Source organism: Antechinus flavipes, chromosome 1, assembly GCF_016432865.1.
Source record: "Antechinus flavipes isolate AdamAnt ecotype Samford, QLD, Australia chromosome 1, AdamAnt_v2, whole genome shotgun sequence".
NCBI classification, from domain to species: Eukaryota; Metazoa; Chordata; class Mammalia; order Dasyuromorphia; family Dasyuridae; genus Antechinus; species Antechinus flavipes.
The window spans coordinates 494159682-494179166 of record NC_067398.1 but is presented as its reverse complement, the minus strand read 5'-3'; the positions used below and the strand labels follow the sequence as shown (position 1 = coordinate 494179166).

At 33.4% G+C, this 19485-nt stretch overlaps 1 protein-coding gene across 3 annotated transcripts in view; it reads right to left on the bottom strand.

The window, feature by feature from the left end:
• Positions 1-19485, bottom strand: part of OSBPL1A (oxysterol binding protein like 1A) — a 298973-nt gene that overhangs the window by 13532 nt on the left and 265956 nt on the right. For all 3 annotated transcript variants that reach the window (XM_051970326.1, XM_051970327.1, XM_051970328.1), the window contains 8 exons: positions 15795-15929; positions 13928-14025; positions 12561-12743; positions 10110-10217; positions 9264-9353; positions 8580-8706; positions 2143-2259; positions 756-879 (listed from right to left, as the gene is read on the bottom strand). In XM_051970326.1, the coding sequence (XP_051826286.1) occupies positions 756-879; positions 2143-2259; positions 8580-8706; positions 9264-9353; positions 10110-10217; positions 12561-12743; positions 13928-14025; positions 15795-15929 (982 nt within the window). The remainder of the gene's footprint in view (positions 1-755; positions 880-2142; positions 2260-8579; positions 8707-9263; positions 9354-10109; positions 10218-12560; positions 12744-13927; positions 14026-15794; positions 15930-19485) is intronic.

The following is a 19485-nucleotide window of genomic DNA, read 5'->3' as shown; positions in this document are numbered from 1 at the left end:
GGGCAAGGAATGGATCATGCCATCCATGAGGTCTCTGGACTGCAATTCCAAGATTTATTCTAAGGAATAGACCCTTTCTTTGTCCTCAAATAGGGTTGCCAAGGGAAATATCAAAGAGTCTCAAAATATATTGCTTCCTGGATCCTGTTATTTCATTGTGTGAATGCTCTTAACAGGGAGCCCATCCCTTCTTCAGGAGTTGATCTTTATCAGTTCCTATGGCCAGAAGAGTTTTGGTTACCTGCATTATAGTGATGAGTTTCTGTCTCCAACCCTAACAAGACTAATCACTAGAGACAGAATTTGTTGATAGACACATACTGAAATCTTTTCCAAGTAATAGGATCTGATTGAGGTCATGCTCTAATAGTATAAATTTCAACAATTAGGGATCAGGTCCCTCAATGAGGCACTGAAAAAGGATTTTAATTGAGGATTTAAAAACGTCTTGAAATAATGGATTTTAAACCAGGGATGGAAAGTTTGCTAATAACTAATTTTTTTTTCTGACTTGTATTTTGATTCCAGTCATATGGAATGTACTTAATTATTAACAAAGTCACATTTGTAATGAATAATTCTATACATTAATAAAATTCATTTTAAATTTAGAAAGTATTTTGAAATACTGCAATTATACTATATATGTAATGCTGAAAAAATACCCAGGAAATAAGAAAAGAGTAGGTCCTTAATGATGCAAATAATCAGTGGTATTACATTTCTCCAAATAAATTAACATTTTCAGAAGTTACCTATTTCTCCATTCTCCATTGCTCTTATGTCAGGTCGTAACCTGCAGTCAGTCTTAGGAATAACACTCTCCATTTCTTTATCTACTTCATTCAAAACCATAGCAAAGCTAGTAAAATTATACATCTGAAAGGAGAGAAAAATTGCAAATTACAAAAAGTACAAATATTCATAGAAAGAAATATCTTTAAAACACAAAGACAAATCCTTAACATGTGATATTTCCTTAGACACTAATGCTTTCTTGTTAAGAATTTTAAATCAGAGGATTAACCTGTAAGTTCCTTAATTTAAATTAATTCACTTAAGGGTGTCAACCTCAAATAGATCTGAGGTCAGTCTTTCTATCCCCAGCATTATAATGCTATGGGACAAAGTAAATATTTAATAAATGCTTCTTGATACACCAAAATTCTGACCCAAATTCTCCCCCCCCAAAATGACAGTTGAAATTTCTGTATTGCTTTAAAAATTTGCAAAGTCCTTTAGGGAGAGATGGGGAACAAACATTTAGTAAGCAAGCTTTTATTAAAATTATGTGCCTGGAATATCATTTCATTTTGTCCTTACAACATTCCTGGGAAGTAGATAGTAGCATTATCCAAATCTTATGAGGAGGAAACTGAGGCAGGCAGAGGTTGGGTGACTTGTCCAGAGTCACACATATTGTAAGTGTCTGAGCCAGATTTAACCTTCAGGTCTTTTTGTCTCCAGGCCTGATGGTCTATCTGCTGCACCATGCCACATTATATCACATGAATCTCCTAATTATCGTGGGAGATAAAGGCTATTATAATTTTTATTTTCTATACGAAGAAAAAGAGGCTCAGAGATGCTGATGTCCCCATCCAGGATTCCATTGGCAGGAAGCTTATGAAGTCTTGACTCCAATCCAGCTATCACTATGCTGTCATCCCAAAGTATATAGACAGTAATCAGGTAAAGCATTTAATTTTTTTCTTCTTCACTAGAAATCACTCTTTACCTTCAAGCTAGTGACTTGTTCATATGTGTTGAGTTGCCAAAGCCAGACAAATGGCATGATCAGAGCTGGCCTGTCTTTTCCACTGGCCCACCTTTCACCAAGCCCAAAGGGCCTTTTTCACCCAAATGTCAAAGTGTATGAAATTCTACTTTTGGAGATTCATTCACTGTCTAGTTGATATAATAAAAACTATCTTAGGAAGTCTTACACGTTAAATATTTGGTGAGGTAGTTTGGTAGAGGGATACAATCCTAGATTTGGGACTCAAGAGACTGGGGCTCACATCCTGCCTCATATATTTACTAGCTTTGTAACACTGGAAAAGCCACTTAAGTTCTCTGTACCTCAAAGTTTTTGTCTGCAAAATGTGAGGTTTAGAGAGTAGGCAGAAATCATGATCTGACCTGTGCAGAATTGGGAGGCCTTGGAGCTATCCTCCAGAGCAAAACACTTCCTGGGATGACATGCACACTTTCAGAATCTGGCAATGGCATTTCATCTGGTTCCTCAGAGGTGCCCATCTGTAAGAAGCAAACAGATGAGCACAATTTATATGCAACTTTACCTTTTGAAATTTTACTATAGATTTATTCAGTATTTTAACTATTTCTTTAATAGTATTTTATTATTTCTCCCTATTATATGTCAAGAAAATTTTTAGCATTTATTTTTACAATATTCTGAGTTCCTTATTTTTCTTTCTCCCTCCCCTCTCCTTTTCTAAAGATGATAGGTAGTTTGATATGGTTTATACATGTACTATCATGTGAAACAATATTTTCATATTCGTCAAAGTTGTGAAAGAAGAAGTAGATTAAAGGAAAAAAAAAACAAGAAAGAATAAAGTTAAGTGGGATAAAATGCTTTGATCTACATTCCAGATCCATCAGTTTTTTATTTGTTTATGAATAGTATTTTCCTTTGTAAGTTCCTGAGAAGAACTAAATAAATCACAGTTTATCATCACACAATGCTGCTAATTCTGTATATGATGATTTCCTGGTTCTGTTCCTTTCATTTTACTTTTCAGTTTTTCCAGGTTTTTCTAAAATCTGCCCGTTCATCATTTCTTATTGCATGATTAAGTGTTCTGTTACATTCATATACCAATTTTTTTTTCAGCCATTCTGCAAGTATTGATCCTCTTTGCTTTTTTTATGATTTCTTTGGGATGGAGATCTATTAGTGGTATTGCTGGGTCAAAGAATATGCAGTATTATAGCCCTTTGAGCACAGTTCCAAATTACTCTCCAGAATGGTTGGATGAGTTCATAGCTCTGTAATGCCTCAATTTTCCCATATCTTCTCCAACATTTATCACTTTCCTTTTTTTATCATATTGGGCAATCTGATAGATGTTAGGTGGTATCTCAAAGTTGTTTTAATATGCATTTCTCTGGTCAAAAATGATTTAGAGCACTTCTTCACATGCCTATATATAGTTTTGATTTCTTCATCTGAAACTGCCTGTTTACATCCTTTGATAATTTATCAACTGAGATATTTTTAACTATTTCAAAACACTCTTACAAAATTAATTTTATCTATCAGATACACTTGTAAATGTCATCTCTTCTAAATCTCTAGATTGTAAGCTCCTAAAGGGCAAGGACAATGTTTTCATTAGTTTGTTCAACTCCAACACTTAGCAGATAGGTAATTAATAAATATGAGTTAAAATGAATATTAAGTATTTTTTAAACTAAGTATACCACTGAACATTTACTAAACACTGCTCAAATTTGGACAAGTTTATAAGTGGGACATTTGAGGACTATAAAATAGGATTCCTATCCAAGGAGATAGTGTAAATCAAAGTCACTCCTTTTTCTAAGCTATCTCCCATCAACTCCCCTTTCATAATACTTCACTTGTATCTCTCCTTATTAAATACATTATGCTTTGTATGATTAAATCTAACAAGTATTTATTAAGCAGCTTCCACACAAAACAATGTACTAAGTGTTCATACAAAAAAAAAAAAAGAAAACAAGAAACAACTTCTACTTTTTAAGATTTTATAATTTAAATATAAAATTTTTTCTTAAAAATAGAGTGATTAAGCAGGATGAATACAGAGAGGACTGGTGAGACTTACATGAACTGATACTAAGTGAAATGAGCAGAACCAGGAGATCATTATATACCTCAACAATGATACTGTTTGAGGATGTATTCTGATGGAAGTGGATCTCTTCGATAAAGAGAGCTAATTCAGTTTCAATTGATCAAAGATGGGCAGAAGCAGCTACACCCAAAGAAAGAACACTGGGAGATGAATATAAACTGCTTGCATTTTTGTTTTTCTTCCCGGGTTATTTATACCTTCTGAATTCAATTCTCCCTGTGCAACAAGAAAACTGTTCAGTTCTGCACACGTATATTGTATCCAGGATATACTGTAACCTATTCAACATGTAAAGGATTGCTTGCCATCTGGGGGAGGGGGTGGAAGGAGGGAGGGGAAAAATCGGAACAGAAGTGAATGCAAGGGATAATGTTGTAAAAAATTACCCTAGCATGAGTTCTATCAATAAAAAATTATTTAAAAAAATTTTAAAAATAAAATAAAATAAAATAAAAATAAAAATAGAGTGGGTATATATAATGGAAAAATAATAACCTTATTATTTATAACCCTATATGATAAAAGCACATGAAAGGTACAAATATGATGTAGAATACAAAAACTATCCTTTGTCTAACAGAGGTTAAAATCAATTACTCTCGTGTATAGCTTAGATGGGGTTAATTATTCCTCTACTATTGGCCCATTTTCCTGATTCAGCTTCATTCCAGATTTTAAGCTGATCAAGGTATACTTTGATATTCCCTTATTTATAAAAACTTAACATCTTTTAAAATAATCATTTAGCTTTGAGTTCCTACCCCAGTTTATTAAGTATTCTTTATTTAATAAGTAGGAGAAACCTCTCTTCCAATAAACTTATATTCATCTTTATATGTAAACGTCCCCAATCTGCTAGGCTTATATAAACAAAGGTTACAGCCTATGCTACTTATTGTAAGTAATTAACAACAAATTTAATATAATAGCTGTGGAAAAAATCACAGCCCAGAATCACCTTTAATCATCACTATAACTATTGATCCTTTCAATTCTGAAAACATAGGTTTACTAATTAAAATCCTTTCTCAAAAAAAAAAAAAATCTCTTCATATTTCTTAACAAGATAAAGAGTTCACTCAGGAAAGCAGCTCTCTTTATTTTCTTTCATGTAGCCTCTCTTAATTAAGTCAGTCAGAAAACACTTATTAAGCTCCTATATGTGTCAGGAACTGTGCTAAGTGCTGGAGACACAATAAAAACAAAAAGTCTTTGTAGAATTTCCAATCTAATGGGGGACACTTACATAGATTGCAAACAAATATGTATGAACAAACTTATATATAGACCAGATAAGAAATAGTCAACAGAAGGAAGAAAAACATTAAGTTTAAGAGGATTAAGAAAGATTTCCTCTAGAAAGCAAGATTTTAGCAGGAACTTGAAGGAAACCAGGAGGTGGACATGAGAAGGGAGGGGAGTACATTGCAAGTGTGAGAGACATGATAGTTGAACTCTCAGTCTCTCAAAAATTCTATTTCCTTTTAAAGGGTCAGAGTATCTTCCTTTTGTGTGAGAGAAACTATTGAAGTTGGTGTTGTATTTATAAACAAAGGGATCATAGCATATGATCTCTAAAGTCATTTCCATTTCTAAATCTCTAATGATGACGATGATGATAATGAGACAATAAATAATTAGTTTAGAGGCAGAAAAAGATAAGTACAGATTAGAATATTTTTGCAAAATTCTTACAGCATGGTTAGATATGTCTCAATGTGTCATTTTATTTTGTTAACTTTTTCTTTGCTATGAGGAAGGGGCTCTATTTGTGTGTAGAGTTAATGATACATGCAAATGCATATATTATATATACATGTGTATATATACATATGTATTTAAGATAGCATCACTTTCTTTTTAGAAATGTTTATTGAAATGGGCAGAAAAATATGATATTTATGTGAGAGTTCAAGGGAAAGCAGCTCCTTAGAAAAGAAATATTTACTTATGGTAAAAAATGACCAGAGTATCTGTTTCGAGTATCTGTTTCTCAGTAACTCATTTACTTATAACTTATTTGGATTTTAAGAGTGATCAGAAACTCTGAAAACTAGAAGAGGAAGGTCTAAAAAAGAGAATGGCAACAGGACACTAAAGCTAATTCACCTCTGTGACTATTATCATGCTCATTATTCATAGAAAAAAAAAGACAATAGAATGGCATTCATTAACTATGAAAATAAATTTCAAGAAAAGCTGTATAGTTTAAGAACTTCAAATTTTAAAATAAAATACAAAACTTCTCTTAGGGAAAAAATATCTCTTTAACATTTAAAGTATGTAGCATGTCAGTCACAGGCACTTACAATGAGAGAGAAAGTAAAATTACTATCTATTTTCTTATGTTATACCTATTCATTTTCCCCCCAACAACAGATTATTATGGATTACTTCCTCTATTCGCTTCCTCTGCTGCTGAATGGTACAGTAGGAAGTCACATGACTGTGCTCACTGTATCCTCGCCAAATTTATGTTATATAATCTCAAGTGGGCTCCCAACTGATACAACACTAATCCTTTTTTGTTTCCCTGACTGATATTTAATCCTAATTCCCACAGCATCTATTTCAAATCTCTTTTCTTCTCAAGCCTCTCACACCACCTGCCCTCTCAGCAGAAGACCATGTTTCATACTTCACTGAAGACACTGAAGCTATTCGTCTTAAACCTTTTCTCCACCTTTATCTCTCAAATTCTTCCCATAACACCCTTTACCCTCTTTTTATTTGACTTGGTCTTGGAGAAAGAGATGAGTGATTCTTCTCCTTGCCAATGATAAACCATTTTCTTTTGTGTCCTGAATGTCAGTTGTTACCCCTTGGATCAGATTCTCTCCCTAAATTTCAGTCTCTTTTTATCCACTGGTTCCTTCCCTACTAGTTACAAACATGCCCTGATTTTCCAAATTTTTAGGAAAACTTCATTTGATTTTCTACATTCTCCCTACCCCCATTCTTCCCAAGCTCTTTCACAGCCAAATTCCTAAAAACAAAACAAAACAAAAAACTCTCTAGACTCACCCATTCCACTTTCTTACCTCTCATTTCTCAATTTGTTGCAATCTGGTTTATGACCTCATCATTAACCAAATCTTCTCTCTCAAAGGTTACCAAGGAGCTCTTAATGGAAACATTCCATGAACTTTCTATTGCTCTCTGCCTGTGTTTCTGTGAATGTTTCTCCTCTATCTCTCTGATTGTTCTTTCTCATTCTCTTTCACTGGATTACATCCATAACTTGATTCTTGTGTATGGGCACTTTGAGAGCCCTGTTGTGGGTCCTGTTCTCTTCCATCTACATTCGTCCTCTTAGAAATCTCATCAATTTCATGGATTTCCCCTATCATTTACATAGAAAATTAACAGTTCTATTTAGTTTTAATCTCTTTCCTAAACTCTAGTTCCATCTCACCAATTGCCCATTGGTCCCACTAATTGTGCCATAGGCTGTTCAAACTCAACACTTCCTAAAGAGAATTCATCATCTTTCAATCTTTTTTTTTTTTTTTTTTTTTTTTGCTGAGGCAATTGGGGTTAAGTGACTTGCCCAGGGTCACACAGCTAGGAAGTGCTAAGTGTCTGAAACCAAATTTGAACTCAGGTCCTCCTGACTTCAGGGCTGGTGCTCTATTTAGTGGCTGGAGCCATCTAGCTGCCCCTTTCAATCTTTCAATCTTAACTTTGTTATTTTTTTAAGGGTGCCACTCTCCTTCCAGTCATTTATGTGTACAAGCCTCAGAATCACCCTTAACTCTTTGTGCTCCATCTTTCTACCTATCCAATAATTTGACAGATCTCACTGTTTCTCCTACGTGACCTTCCTCGGCTCACTCAAGTACCAGTCTAGTTCAGGCCTCTCTGTTTTGTCTCTTCCATTTCCCAACCTTCTTCCACATAGCTACCAAGAAGAGATTCATAAAGCACATGTCTAACCACATCCCTCCTCTCGTGCTTCAGTAATTCCCTCTTATCTCTAGGATAAAATACGCACTTCTGTGTGGCAGTTAAAGTTCTCTGTGAAAACAGTCCTGCATACCTTTGCAAGTTTATCACACATTATGCTCCTTCATTCACTCTATGTTCTCCATTTCTCATCCAGCTCCTTCTTCCTCTTGCCTCCAAATCACTACAAACTGAACACCTTCCCCAACTTTCCCATTCCTGTTATGTGCTCGCTCCTTTTCTCATCCTCAGCCTAAGTACCACTTACTAGAGGAAGCCTATCTTGCATCCCCCCCCCCAGTTGCTAATAGTCTTTCCTCTAAAAATTATTTCTGACCTACATATATATCTGCTTTTCTCTGTACAGAATCCAAGATCCTTGAAGCAAACACGGTTTGGTTTTATCAGAGTCTATGGCTATACCTGGCAAAATGCTGGTTGGTACCTACATACTTGTTGAATGAATCAACTTTTCCATTTCAGGGTCAATTAGATAAAAACACAACTTTTGATCAATCTAAAACGTTTGATAAAAAGGGATGAAAATCATGCCCATTTGGGGGCACATGCTAATGTATCAAGTCTAATGCATTTTAGACTAAAATGCATATTCTAGAAAAAGACCCAAAAAACAGCTCTTGTAGCAAACAGAAATCTGTGGGAATACAACTTTATATGTGGTCCCACCATGTCTCTCCTGTGAAGGGAACAAGGCATGCCTGATGATAGTGTCTGACATTGCTACGAATGTACTGTCACAAAAATCACCTGTTTGCTGCTTTTCTTCTCATCTGCATTTTTCTTGTCATTCTTCTTACACGCCTCAAAGGTGGCGGGATCCACACTGTACAAGCACTCTGTCCATTTCCCGTAGAGGGCCCGTAGCTTCTTTTTGCTGTAAAAAGAGGCTAGCATCAGCACAGGGAGTCAGGGCTCTGCTCTAACGGGGTTTGTCAGTTACATTAAAAAAAGACAGGAAGATCCAGAGAGAAGACTGGGGGGGATGTGGGGAGGGGTGGGGGAGTGAGAGGAGAAGGTCACAACACAGCATTTTCACTTTTGTTGTTGTGATTTGCTTGAAATTTATTATCTTTCTCATCTTTCTTCCTTTTTGATCAGATTTTTCTTGTGCAGCAAGATAATTATATAAATATGTATGCATATATTGGATTTAATATATATTTTTACCATGTTTAACATATATATTGGATTACTTGCCATCTAGGAGAGGGGAGGGAGGAAAGGGAGAAATTGGATTGCAAGATTTTATAAGAGTCAATGGTGAAAAATTATTCATACATATGTTTTGAAAATAAAAGCTTCAATAAAAATAAAAAAGACAGTAGGTGAACATTTCAACTTCTTGCCAACACTCCTTGTAAATTTATCTCATAACTGTTTTAATGTGGAAGCCTATTTCTATTTACTTCATAATTAAAATAGGAATATTACCTTTTATCCTGAATGTAACCTTCCACTTTGTGTAATTCTTTTCCAAAAAGGCCACATGGCTTGAAGTTTAATATACATTTCTCTCCAGTCCTAAGATAAAGACATCACATTTAAATGACTATCTACATTTATTGGACAAAAATTTATAAAGAGCATGACACAGAATGAAGTAAATTGCCCCAACCAACTTACTGGTATAATAATACCAAAAGTTGAATAATAAAGTTAGATGCAACATGATCTGTTTGTTGCTTATAATAACTACTGCTCCCATTGATATAACAGAATTATAAAAAAGTTTATTCACAATTTCTGAGGCAATCAGTGCAATTATATTATCTCCATTTTGTAGCTAAGAAAATTAAGACTCAGAGAAGAGGCAAATGTCTGTGATCACAACATTATCCAAGGGTGGGAGTCTGGATTCAAACCCTGGGTCCTGACATCGCCAAATCAGCCTCTTTCCACTTCTACTACTATGTCCCAATTTATTTCTCAGATAATTCATCAATTTCCACCACAGTTACTCTTCTTTTCCTTTTTTTTTCATAGTTACTCTAACAATAACAATCGCTTTTATTTATACACTACTTTGAGCTTTTATAAATATTATCTCCTTAGGGATCAATTGCTACAACCTATTCATTTCACAGATTAGAAAACTGAGGCTCAAAAAAGTGAAGACTCATTCACTATCACAGATTCAATCATTCATTCATCAAGCATTTCTTAAGTGCCTGCTGTTTCCCAGGCACACTTCAGTTATTCTTATCAGAAACTCACAAAACTCCATTAGCTGCTTTAAAAGAACATGTATGTGGATTCCACTGTGAAAGTCTAACTTACTTATGGTTTGTTATCTCCATGTTGCCATACTGCTCAATCCAGAGTTTACCCACAATAATGTTATGTACACAGCAAGTAGGATTTGTCCACGTATAGGCTTCATTGTGCCTAAAAAAGTAAAGGAGAAATAGGACATTATTATTATGTTGTTTGACTTAGCTAATAAAACACTGGCTTATAAAGGAAGATATAATACATATAACAAAGTGTTCTCTAAATGATATAGCCTAAGAAGTTTAAAAGTAGCACCCAGTCAAGGTTAAAAACAACAACAAACTCCAACCCATTAGCTGTCAATAGAGAAGAATTATTTATTGGCATTTGCATTTTTGATGAATTTAGTGCAAATGCCATTATGAAGGCTGAGAAAACTTAAGCCTTCCACAATGTCATTTAACAACCAAGTGATATACATAAAATATTTCTTGAAAAGAAAACAAAATTAGTTTATAGAAATTATTATAGATTCTATTGTAAGATTTATGTGTCAAGGATGCCTTGACAAGAAGGAAATTTCCATATATATCAAAGTACTTAAAGTGGTACTTTGTTGTGATTACAAAGAATTGAAGACAAAGTGAAGACTGAATGAGGAATGGCTAAGAAATGTGGAACATAATTGTAAAAGAATATTATTGTGCTGTTAAGGAATGATGAATATGAATACAGAGAAGCATATAACGAGTTATATGAACTGATGCATATTGATGTAAGCAGAGACAAGAAAACAATATATCACACGAGTACAACAACAACAACAAAAAAAAATCAAAGTGAACAATGAAAAAAATTAAAAGAAAGAGACTGTCTGCAAAGAAAAACTATGAAAAGACTTCATAACCCCTACTCCTTAGCAGAAGTGGGAAGTCTATGAGTATAAGTTTTAGACTTTTATTTTTAGCATACTGAATAATTAAAGGATCTATTATGCTAAATGCAAGAAATATAAAGAGAAAAATAAGATAGTCCCTTTTGTCAAAGATCTCATTGTCTAATGAGAAAGATAACATTTATGAAAGATTGATATTGGTAATGGGCAGTGAAGCTGCTATTTTCTTTTGGGAAATATTATTGGTTATATGGGACAGCTCTCAGGGGTTGAGGGTTAGGGAACTAGAGGAAATTATGGTGATATTAAAAAACTATAACATATATTTAAAAAGAAATGATTTAGTACATATCCAATATTGAAATAAACTAGTAACATGCCTAAGCACTTAGTGTGCAAAAAGATAAAATGGAACATACATTAATGTGTATTCTGAAAACAAATTTAGATTATAGGAATAATTCTAAATAATTCCCTCAAACTTTAAATTAAACTATTATCACTGATTAAAAAAGATTTGTATGAAAATAACTAGAAGTATACATCCCCTCCTCAAATGCAAATGAAGTAGAAAAGTGGAACAAGATCCCAAAAGGCTTTCTAAACAAATTTCAAACTAGCTCATCAACAAAGCAGGAAAATTTTGGTGCATTGCAAATGCTCCTTAAAAAAAAAAAAACACAGATTAGTACTTGAGCTTGATTTTACCATAACTTTTGGTCTGATTTGTAAATATTCTTTTAGAAGAGGAAAGGAAGTAGAAGATGGATTAGATCATCCTTACAATACTTTGTAATTCTAAAATTCTATGCTTTTGTTAGACATTCTGAAACTATCTTCACAATTAGTAAACATGTGAAATGATGACAGAACTTAATTCATTTAGAAAAATGGCAGATTACAGGCTTAAACACTGTTACAATCATTTACAAAGGTTGTTTGGCAAGATTTGAGAATACGTTTATGACTGTACATTATAACACAGACTAATTCCATTTTTAAAAATATACAAACATTGTTCACATTGCATGAATCTAATTGCAGTAATTTAACCAAAGAAATTGCAGTTAAAAGAAACTACGACATCTAATCTAAGTAAATCTAAGTTCAAGATTTAGCAATTTAAGCATGAATCCCAACTAGGGTATTCTCCATAACTGGCTGGCCAGTCTCTATTTAAACTGTTTCACTCCTGGGGAATCCAATACCTCCCAGGGTTAGACTGTAATTTTTTTGGACAGTTCTAGGTATTAGGGAGTTTTTCCTTCTGAAAACGTCTTCCCTTTAAAGTAAAGGAGAATCAAGTTAATCCCTGTTTCACATATCACCCCTTCAAATATTCAGAGAAGCCGGACACAATGAAATTGTCAACATCTCTCCTAGAATGTGATCCCTAGAATAAGAAATAATAAGAAAAAAAATACTCTAGTTTTGGCAGAATGGATTCCATCCACCGTATATAGATTTTATTTCATTTAATGTAGAGTAATAGTGAATTTCCTTTTATACATGAAGTAGATTGTTTTCTTTAAATGAATAATTTTCAGTTTTAAAAAATGTGTGCATGTGTATGTGCACATGTGCATGTACATAGGGAGACTAATGACAGCATATCAACTTACTCAAGAAGCTCCAAAGTGATGGTTCCCTTGGGTTCAGCTTCCACACTCTTACCCCAAAACTTGAGTTTGGGATAAATTGATCCATGAAAGATAAAGTCATTGTTTAATCCTTCAGCATGAAATGCGCTCACTGGAGGATGATGGCTCACTTGCTCTGAGATAAGTCTGAATCCAAGATCATCTCTTCAAGAATGAAAAAAATACTGTAAATTAAATTTGTTCTGTAATGCTATTATTTCAGTCACTTATATAAAAGGAAAGAGCACAAAATCCAGGCTGAAGATAACTAGGTTTGAGTCTTGATTCTAACTCTTACTTGCTGTGTGACTTGAGGCAAGTGACTTAAACATTATCATAGTTTCCCCACCTACGAAATGGTTATGATACGACTTTCTGTTTCACAGGCATATTAGCAAAGTGCTTGGTAAACCATAAAATACTCCTGACATCTCTGATATAACTATTTTGTGACTTAAAAAGAAATTACTAAGTAAATAAATCAATATTATAATCCCGATGTACAGAACACCACAGTAGAAACCAGTTCAAAACTCTAGTAGCATTTTCAAAACTGGTGAATCCAAGACCCATTTTCACATCAACTACTCTTCATGTCAAAGTTATTATTAACATATAAATGTGTGGGCACAGTGATGCCACCTATAGAAATTTAAAGCCTGATACTTCAATCTGTAAAATTTTCTATGGGGAGAAAAATTAAACGAAGTCAAGAGTTTTATTTCTAGTTTAAAAAGGCAGGGTCTGGCATGAGAGGTAGAGGAGAAAAGAAGTGGATGTGTGAAATTTGAACATCAAGAAAGATTCCTTAGTAAACCACATAAATATGCTGGAAAACACAAGCACGAGGAATTAAATAAAATCATATTTTTTTGTTCCTATTATATGCATAGCTGCACATACTAAATGTTTTTGAAAAATTAATTTGGTTAACAGAGCAGGTCTAAGAAAGTACAATAAATCTCAAGGACCCTCAATAATTAAATGACAATTTTCTTCTTTTTGAACTTTAATAGCATACTATTGCCTAATATTAGTTAAAATAAATTCTTTTAAGTCATTTTAGTGTTATCAACAAAAGTTTTTAAGTAAAGTTCTGAGTTGTTCCCTTTTCCTAGAAGGCATTAAAATTACCTTTTGGCTCAAACTAAAATTTTTTCTTAAGAAAATAGTTTAAACAGTCACAGATTCTAAAGGCCAGATTATGTAGGAAAGTCAGGCAACACTTCATTAATAAAAGGAAAAATAGGTATAAAAACAAACCAGAAGTTATAAGGAAAACTACACTTAGAAAGAATCAGCCATATCCCACCAACTATATTTAAATGTAGTGACAGAGATATCTTTACCGGACTAATTCATACGTCTCTCCAAGCAGTGGGTTGAAAGGCTTCCCTGTGCGTTCCCATTGAGAAGCAACAGCAGATACAGCAAATGCAGCTACACACTATGGGACAAAACATTGGTTCAAGCTAAAAATAATCTCATACTCAAGAATCAAGATTTCATTTAACATATATACTATAGTTATTTTTTATTGGTATGTTTACTCTGAATTCTCAAAACCTTTCATAATCCCTAGGCAGTCAGTTTAAACAATGGCACTAGTGGTATACATAAAAACGTTTTTTAAAGTAAAAATTACTTTGATCATCTACCAGTGATGTTCTATCTAAACTCTGGAGTTATGATCTCCCTCAAAGTGTCCTAAATTATCTGAAGGACTTGATGTAAATTGCAAACCAACATTTTGCTTTAATTTTTTTTTTTTAATCATGATCTAAACAATAGTTAGAAAGATAAGGGAATGTGGTAAAACTGAAAAAATAAAAATTTAAAAAAGAACCCATAGAGTATTTGTTCCTAAGAGGATTAGAACAATAAAGCTACATAAAGCAAAGAAAAAAATGAATTCTGTTTAAAATACTATATTGCTTTGCATAAGAGAAACAATATATATATTTCAGAAGACTGTGGTACTTTGCAGAAAAATAATAGGGTATCCAATATACATCAATGCTTTTGTTCTGATTACAGCATATTCAGCTGTGAGAAAGATCCTTAAAAGTCTTGATAGTATGGGGAAGAGTTTAGGGGCATATTGAGTAAAAATTTGTGGAATGCTGCATACATTTAAACCACTAATGTATCCTGATAACATTCAAAGGACATGTAGCTAATTCCTGTTTTAATTTCTTTTTTTTTTTTCCAATGACAGGAGGAGATTCAGAGTTATAAAGGATCTTAAAAATTATCTAGTCTACCCCCTTCTTTTTACAGATGAGGAAAGAGCCCAGTAGAAGTTCATACCTATGGTGCTATAATGATGACAGAGCTGGAATTGAAGCCTCTATCTCCAAATCCAAGGCTCTTCTCACTATAGCGTATCGTTCAAGGCATTCAAAAAAATTATTAGTTTTTACCAATGGGGCAACCCGGTTTCACCTAATAAATTATGATTATATATTCATTTTTTGAATATCTAAGAAAAGATTATGTGACATTGTAAATCTCTAGATAATTTTCTTCAAAATCAGATATTAATTTTCACAGGTATAACTTCACCTTCTAAGTATAAATAAGTGAAAGACATGCTAGAGAGTCAAATCTGTTGCTTATCAATTTCAAAAAGATTGCTAGTTATAGAAGGCACAAAATAATGGCTTACCTTTAAAGTTCCTTTTATTTACCTTAATGTAAAACATAAATCTTATTCACATTGTACCACTCTAAATTAACTTATATTCTGGAAAGAACCATTTCCTGGATTGCAATTATGTGTTTGGTTTCATTTTCCCAAAAGACCAAACTGAGAATCCAAAATGGCAGCGGTGTCTCCTTGTATACTTTTACTGTGATAGGATGATCTACCAGTGATTTTTCTGCTACTAATAAACCTAGTCGTTATATTAGAGGAGGCTATAACAGTGTTTCTGCTCTTAAAATATTAAATACATTATCATAGATACTTAACTAAAAGAGAAAAAACATATATGATGGTTTACATTGCTCCTTATAGAGTATATTCCCAGTGTCAGGCACAGTCTCTGGCATATAACAGACACTAAAAAAGTAACTATTGATTTATTTTGATAGTTCCAGAATAATTTTTTTTCAAGAATATTTTTTCTTTTAGCTTACTGTAAACTGTTTATTAAAGAATGCATTCTATGTGCTTTGGATACACAGAACCAATACAAATCAGTGATTACATACTTGCATCCTTTCAACTGCATCAGAAAGTGCACTGGCTTTGTGGATGAGGTACGTATGTTCCATATATTCAGTTAGTCTCTGCAGAAAACTCAAAGGTTCATTAAATATAACTGGCATCGTGATCTTGGACAGCTCCTATTTAAAAAGAAGATTAAAAAGTTGGGTTTTAGAGTTAGATCTCTCTAAAGTTGGCTCTTGCACAACACCTAGCACATGTTAGGTGATTAATAAATGTTTGTTGAATGAAAGAATGAAGAGAAATGCTGAACTAGAAAAATTATTATAATGGTTAAGAGCTGGAGTACAAGAACCACAATTTTAAAAGTATTTTAAACTGAGAAGTAAAATGCTGGGCATTTAGTGGAAACTCAGTAAAAAATGTGCTGATGGAAAAAAAATGTGCTGATGATCAAATTGGTCTGTTTAACTTGAATATTTTTAGGTCCTAGTGAATTCAGATAAATTTGGTGTACATATTCTACTCTTACTAATGAAGCACTGAAAACTATGAAAAAGGACAGTTCAAAGTTAGTTTTCTAAATACAGTAGGAATATCTCTTCTAGGCTCGCAACTCTGCAAAGCCAAGGAAAGGAGAACATTTGAGGCATAGGGAATAGTTTTTGCAAAGAGGTAAATCCAGTATATGAAGTAGCAAGGCTAATATAAGCAAGTAAACCATCTTGGCTGGACCACAGAGCAAGGGGGAAAGATTATTATGTCAAGAAAAGGAATATTAAGTAATAAGTAGACAAGAGCCAGATCATGAATGAGTTTAAGTGGGAAATAAAGGAAATTTTATCTCTGAGGCAATAAGAAGCCCACTGCAATTTATTGAGCAAGGGAACAGCATAAAGGGAACAGATTTAGGTTTCAGGAGTATCATTTTGAGAACTCTGTGGAAAATTTGGGAGAGGACAGACCTGAAACAGGAAGACCCATTAGAAGTACCTATGATAATCCAGACTAGAGAGTCTCAAGTAGGGTGGTAGCCATGAGAATATAGCTACTGAAGATATACTAAAGATAGAATAAAAACTTGTCAAGTGATTGGATATAGAGATGAAAGTGAAAAATTGATAATGACTCTGAGATTGTGACTCCTGGGTGATTTAAAGAATAGTGGTTTTCACCTCAATGAATTCTGTTTTGAACATGTTAAGTTTGACATGCTGTAGTCCAATTTAAAACATTCAAAAGTTGGTGGTGGCACACTAAAACTCAGGAAAAAAGAAATGGGCTAGACCTAGAGATCTGGAAGTCTGCTATATAAAGATATTAACTGAATTCACAGACATCCCTGATAAGACCATCAGTAGGAATAGAATGAATAAATATAAGGCCCAAGGTAAAGACTTGTGATGAACTGAAAATAGAGATACAGATATAGATGAAGGGGTGGGGAAAGGGAGAGAAAATTGGAACACAAAGTTTTGCAAGGGTTAATGTTGAAAAATTATTCATGCATATGTTTTAAAAATGAAAAGCTTTATGTATAAAAAAAAGAAGGCTGAGGAGTTGGAAAATAGAATGAGAAGAGCAGTAAATCCTAATCACACCAAACTAATACTTAATTAAATTTTTGTTGAATAAATATATGAATTTTTATTTTTGGTTAGTTTATGCTCTAATTGTCTATAAAGAAATAAATGTAAAATGTTTTAAAACTTAAGATGTTATATAAATGTCAGCTCTTTTTATAACATTCATTGTATTGTTTGCTGCTGTTTTCATATATTAGTCTTTTGACTCCTTAATTATACTTTATATTCCTTGTGGAATATCATTCTTCTCCTCTATCCCAGGTAGGACTCAGCAAGTGGTGGGCACATAATAGGTACTAAATAAATACAATGAGCACAAAGTAAAACTCCTTCATGATCATTATTGTGCTTATACTTCATAACCCCAGCATTATAAAATTATTACACAAATTGGTGGAGTAAAAATTTAGGGAGAAATTCTCTGTTCCCAATGCTACAGAATCTCAGTTATGTTATGGTGCAGAAATCTTTTCCAATGCACAAAAGAAGTGGGTAGAAAAAGGAAGATAATATAAAGAAGAGTAAGTATGATTGGAAGCTTAGATACTGGCCTAAATCTAAATTATGAGCTGCTAAGCAAAGTTCTGTAAATGGAATTCTGACATATTACAGTTCAAGAAGTGTACTTGCTCAGCACCTTGGAGAGATGCCTAGATAGTCTAGAAAGCAACTGTGCTTACCATGAATGCAGTTCAGCAAGAGAATAAAAGAAGAGTTGCTGCTGCTTTCTCCTATTAGTCATGAAGGATCCTATCAAACTCCTTTTGGATGTTTCAGTGTGGCCAGATGGATGGATATTCTGAATAGAACCCACAAAACCTGAGGCAATAGGGACTGTTACTAAAATAGCTACCCACAGTTGAATCACAGCTGTTCTCTGACCAAGAAATTATGTAAGCAATTTAATTTCTAGTTCATGTATTTTGCACTTTTTTTCTTTGCCAGTCACACCTCATTTTATACCAGTAAAATGCATTTACACATTTGAAATTAAATTGCAGGAAGGAGAACAGTAATTATCCAGAAAATGTATTTTGTCTTTTTTTCTGGAAAACACTATATGGCAAAATGCTTATAAATCTTTAATTTAGTAGTGTGTTAACTCTCTTGAGAATTGAACAGACTGTATAAATGGTAGAAAATGAGAGACTGAAGAAAGGAGAAAAGAAAACCAGGGCAGATAAGTATTCCATCATGGACTTTTCTTTAACCAGGGTGGCTCAGATAGACATGTTTTTATTAAAATCTATTTTTAGATTTTTCTTTTTTTAGATTAGTTTTAGCATCTTGAAACTTTATTTATTCCAAGAGATTATTTAATTCATTCATTTTATTTGACAGACGAGGAAAAGAGAGCTGACATGTTTGGTGACTTGTCCAAAAGAACCTAGTTAGTCTACAGCAGAAGGATCTAAACCTGTTGTCTGATTGTAAATCTTGTGCTTTTGCCATGGTACCACATTATTACTTCTCTACTGCTGAATCCTAGGCTCTTTCCACTCCACCTCATTAAAATTAGAGTAGGAAGAGTCTGTTTTGGAAGACAAGAGAATAAAATCATGTGTTTAATCCTGGGTGGACAGCCTGCAAGACAGAATGACCAGGGAAACAAAGAGATCATGCTATGAACTTGGGATATTATTAGTTAGAGGATAATTCATTAATTGTCTTCAAATATTTGAAGGGCTATCATGTAAAAGAGGGACTGACCTTATTTTACTTGGCCTCAAGAGACAGAACTGAGAGGTGGATGAATCACAGGAGATAAAATGGACAATTTTGCCTATATGAGATTGATTTTATACTAACAAAATAAATAGATATAAAAATCAGAAGGGAAAAAGTTAACTGGGAAAAAAATCTGGGGGCAAGTTTCTCTGATAAAGATATATAAAGTTCAAAATACATAAGGAAATGATTCAAATATATAAGCAAAAGAATCATCCCTCAATAGATACATTCACAAAATACAGGGATAGGGAAGATAGTGACAGTGAAAGCAAAGAAAGAAAAGGAAAATTGCTTAAGCATATAAAAAAATCCACAAAGAGAAGAAAATACAGAGGTTGACAGAGATAACAATATATTTGGAAATGAAAGTATTGAATTTATTATTTATTTAAAAAAACCAAGCTGTACATAACAGATT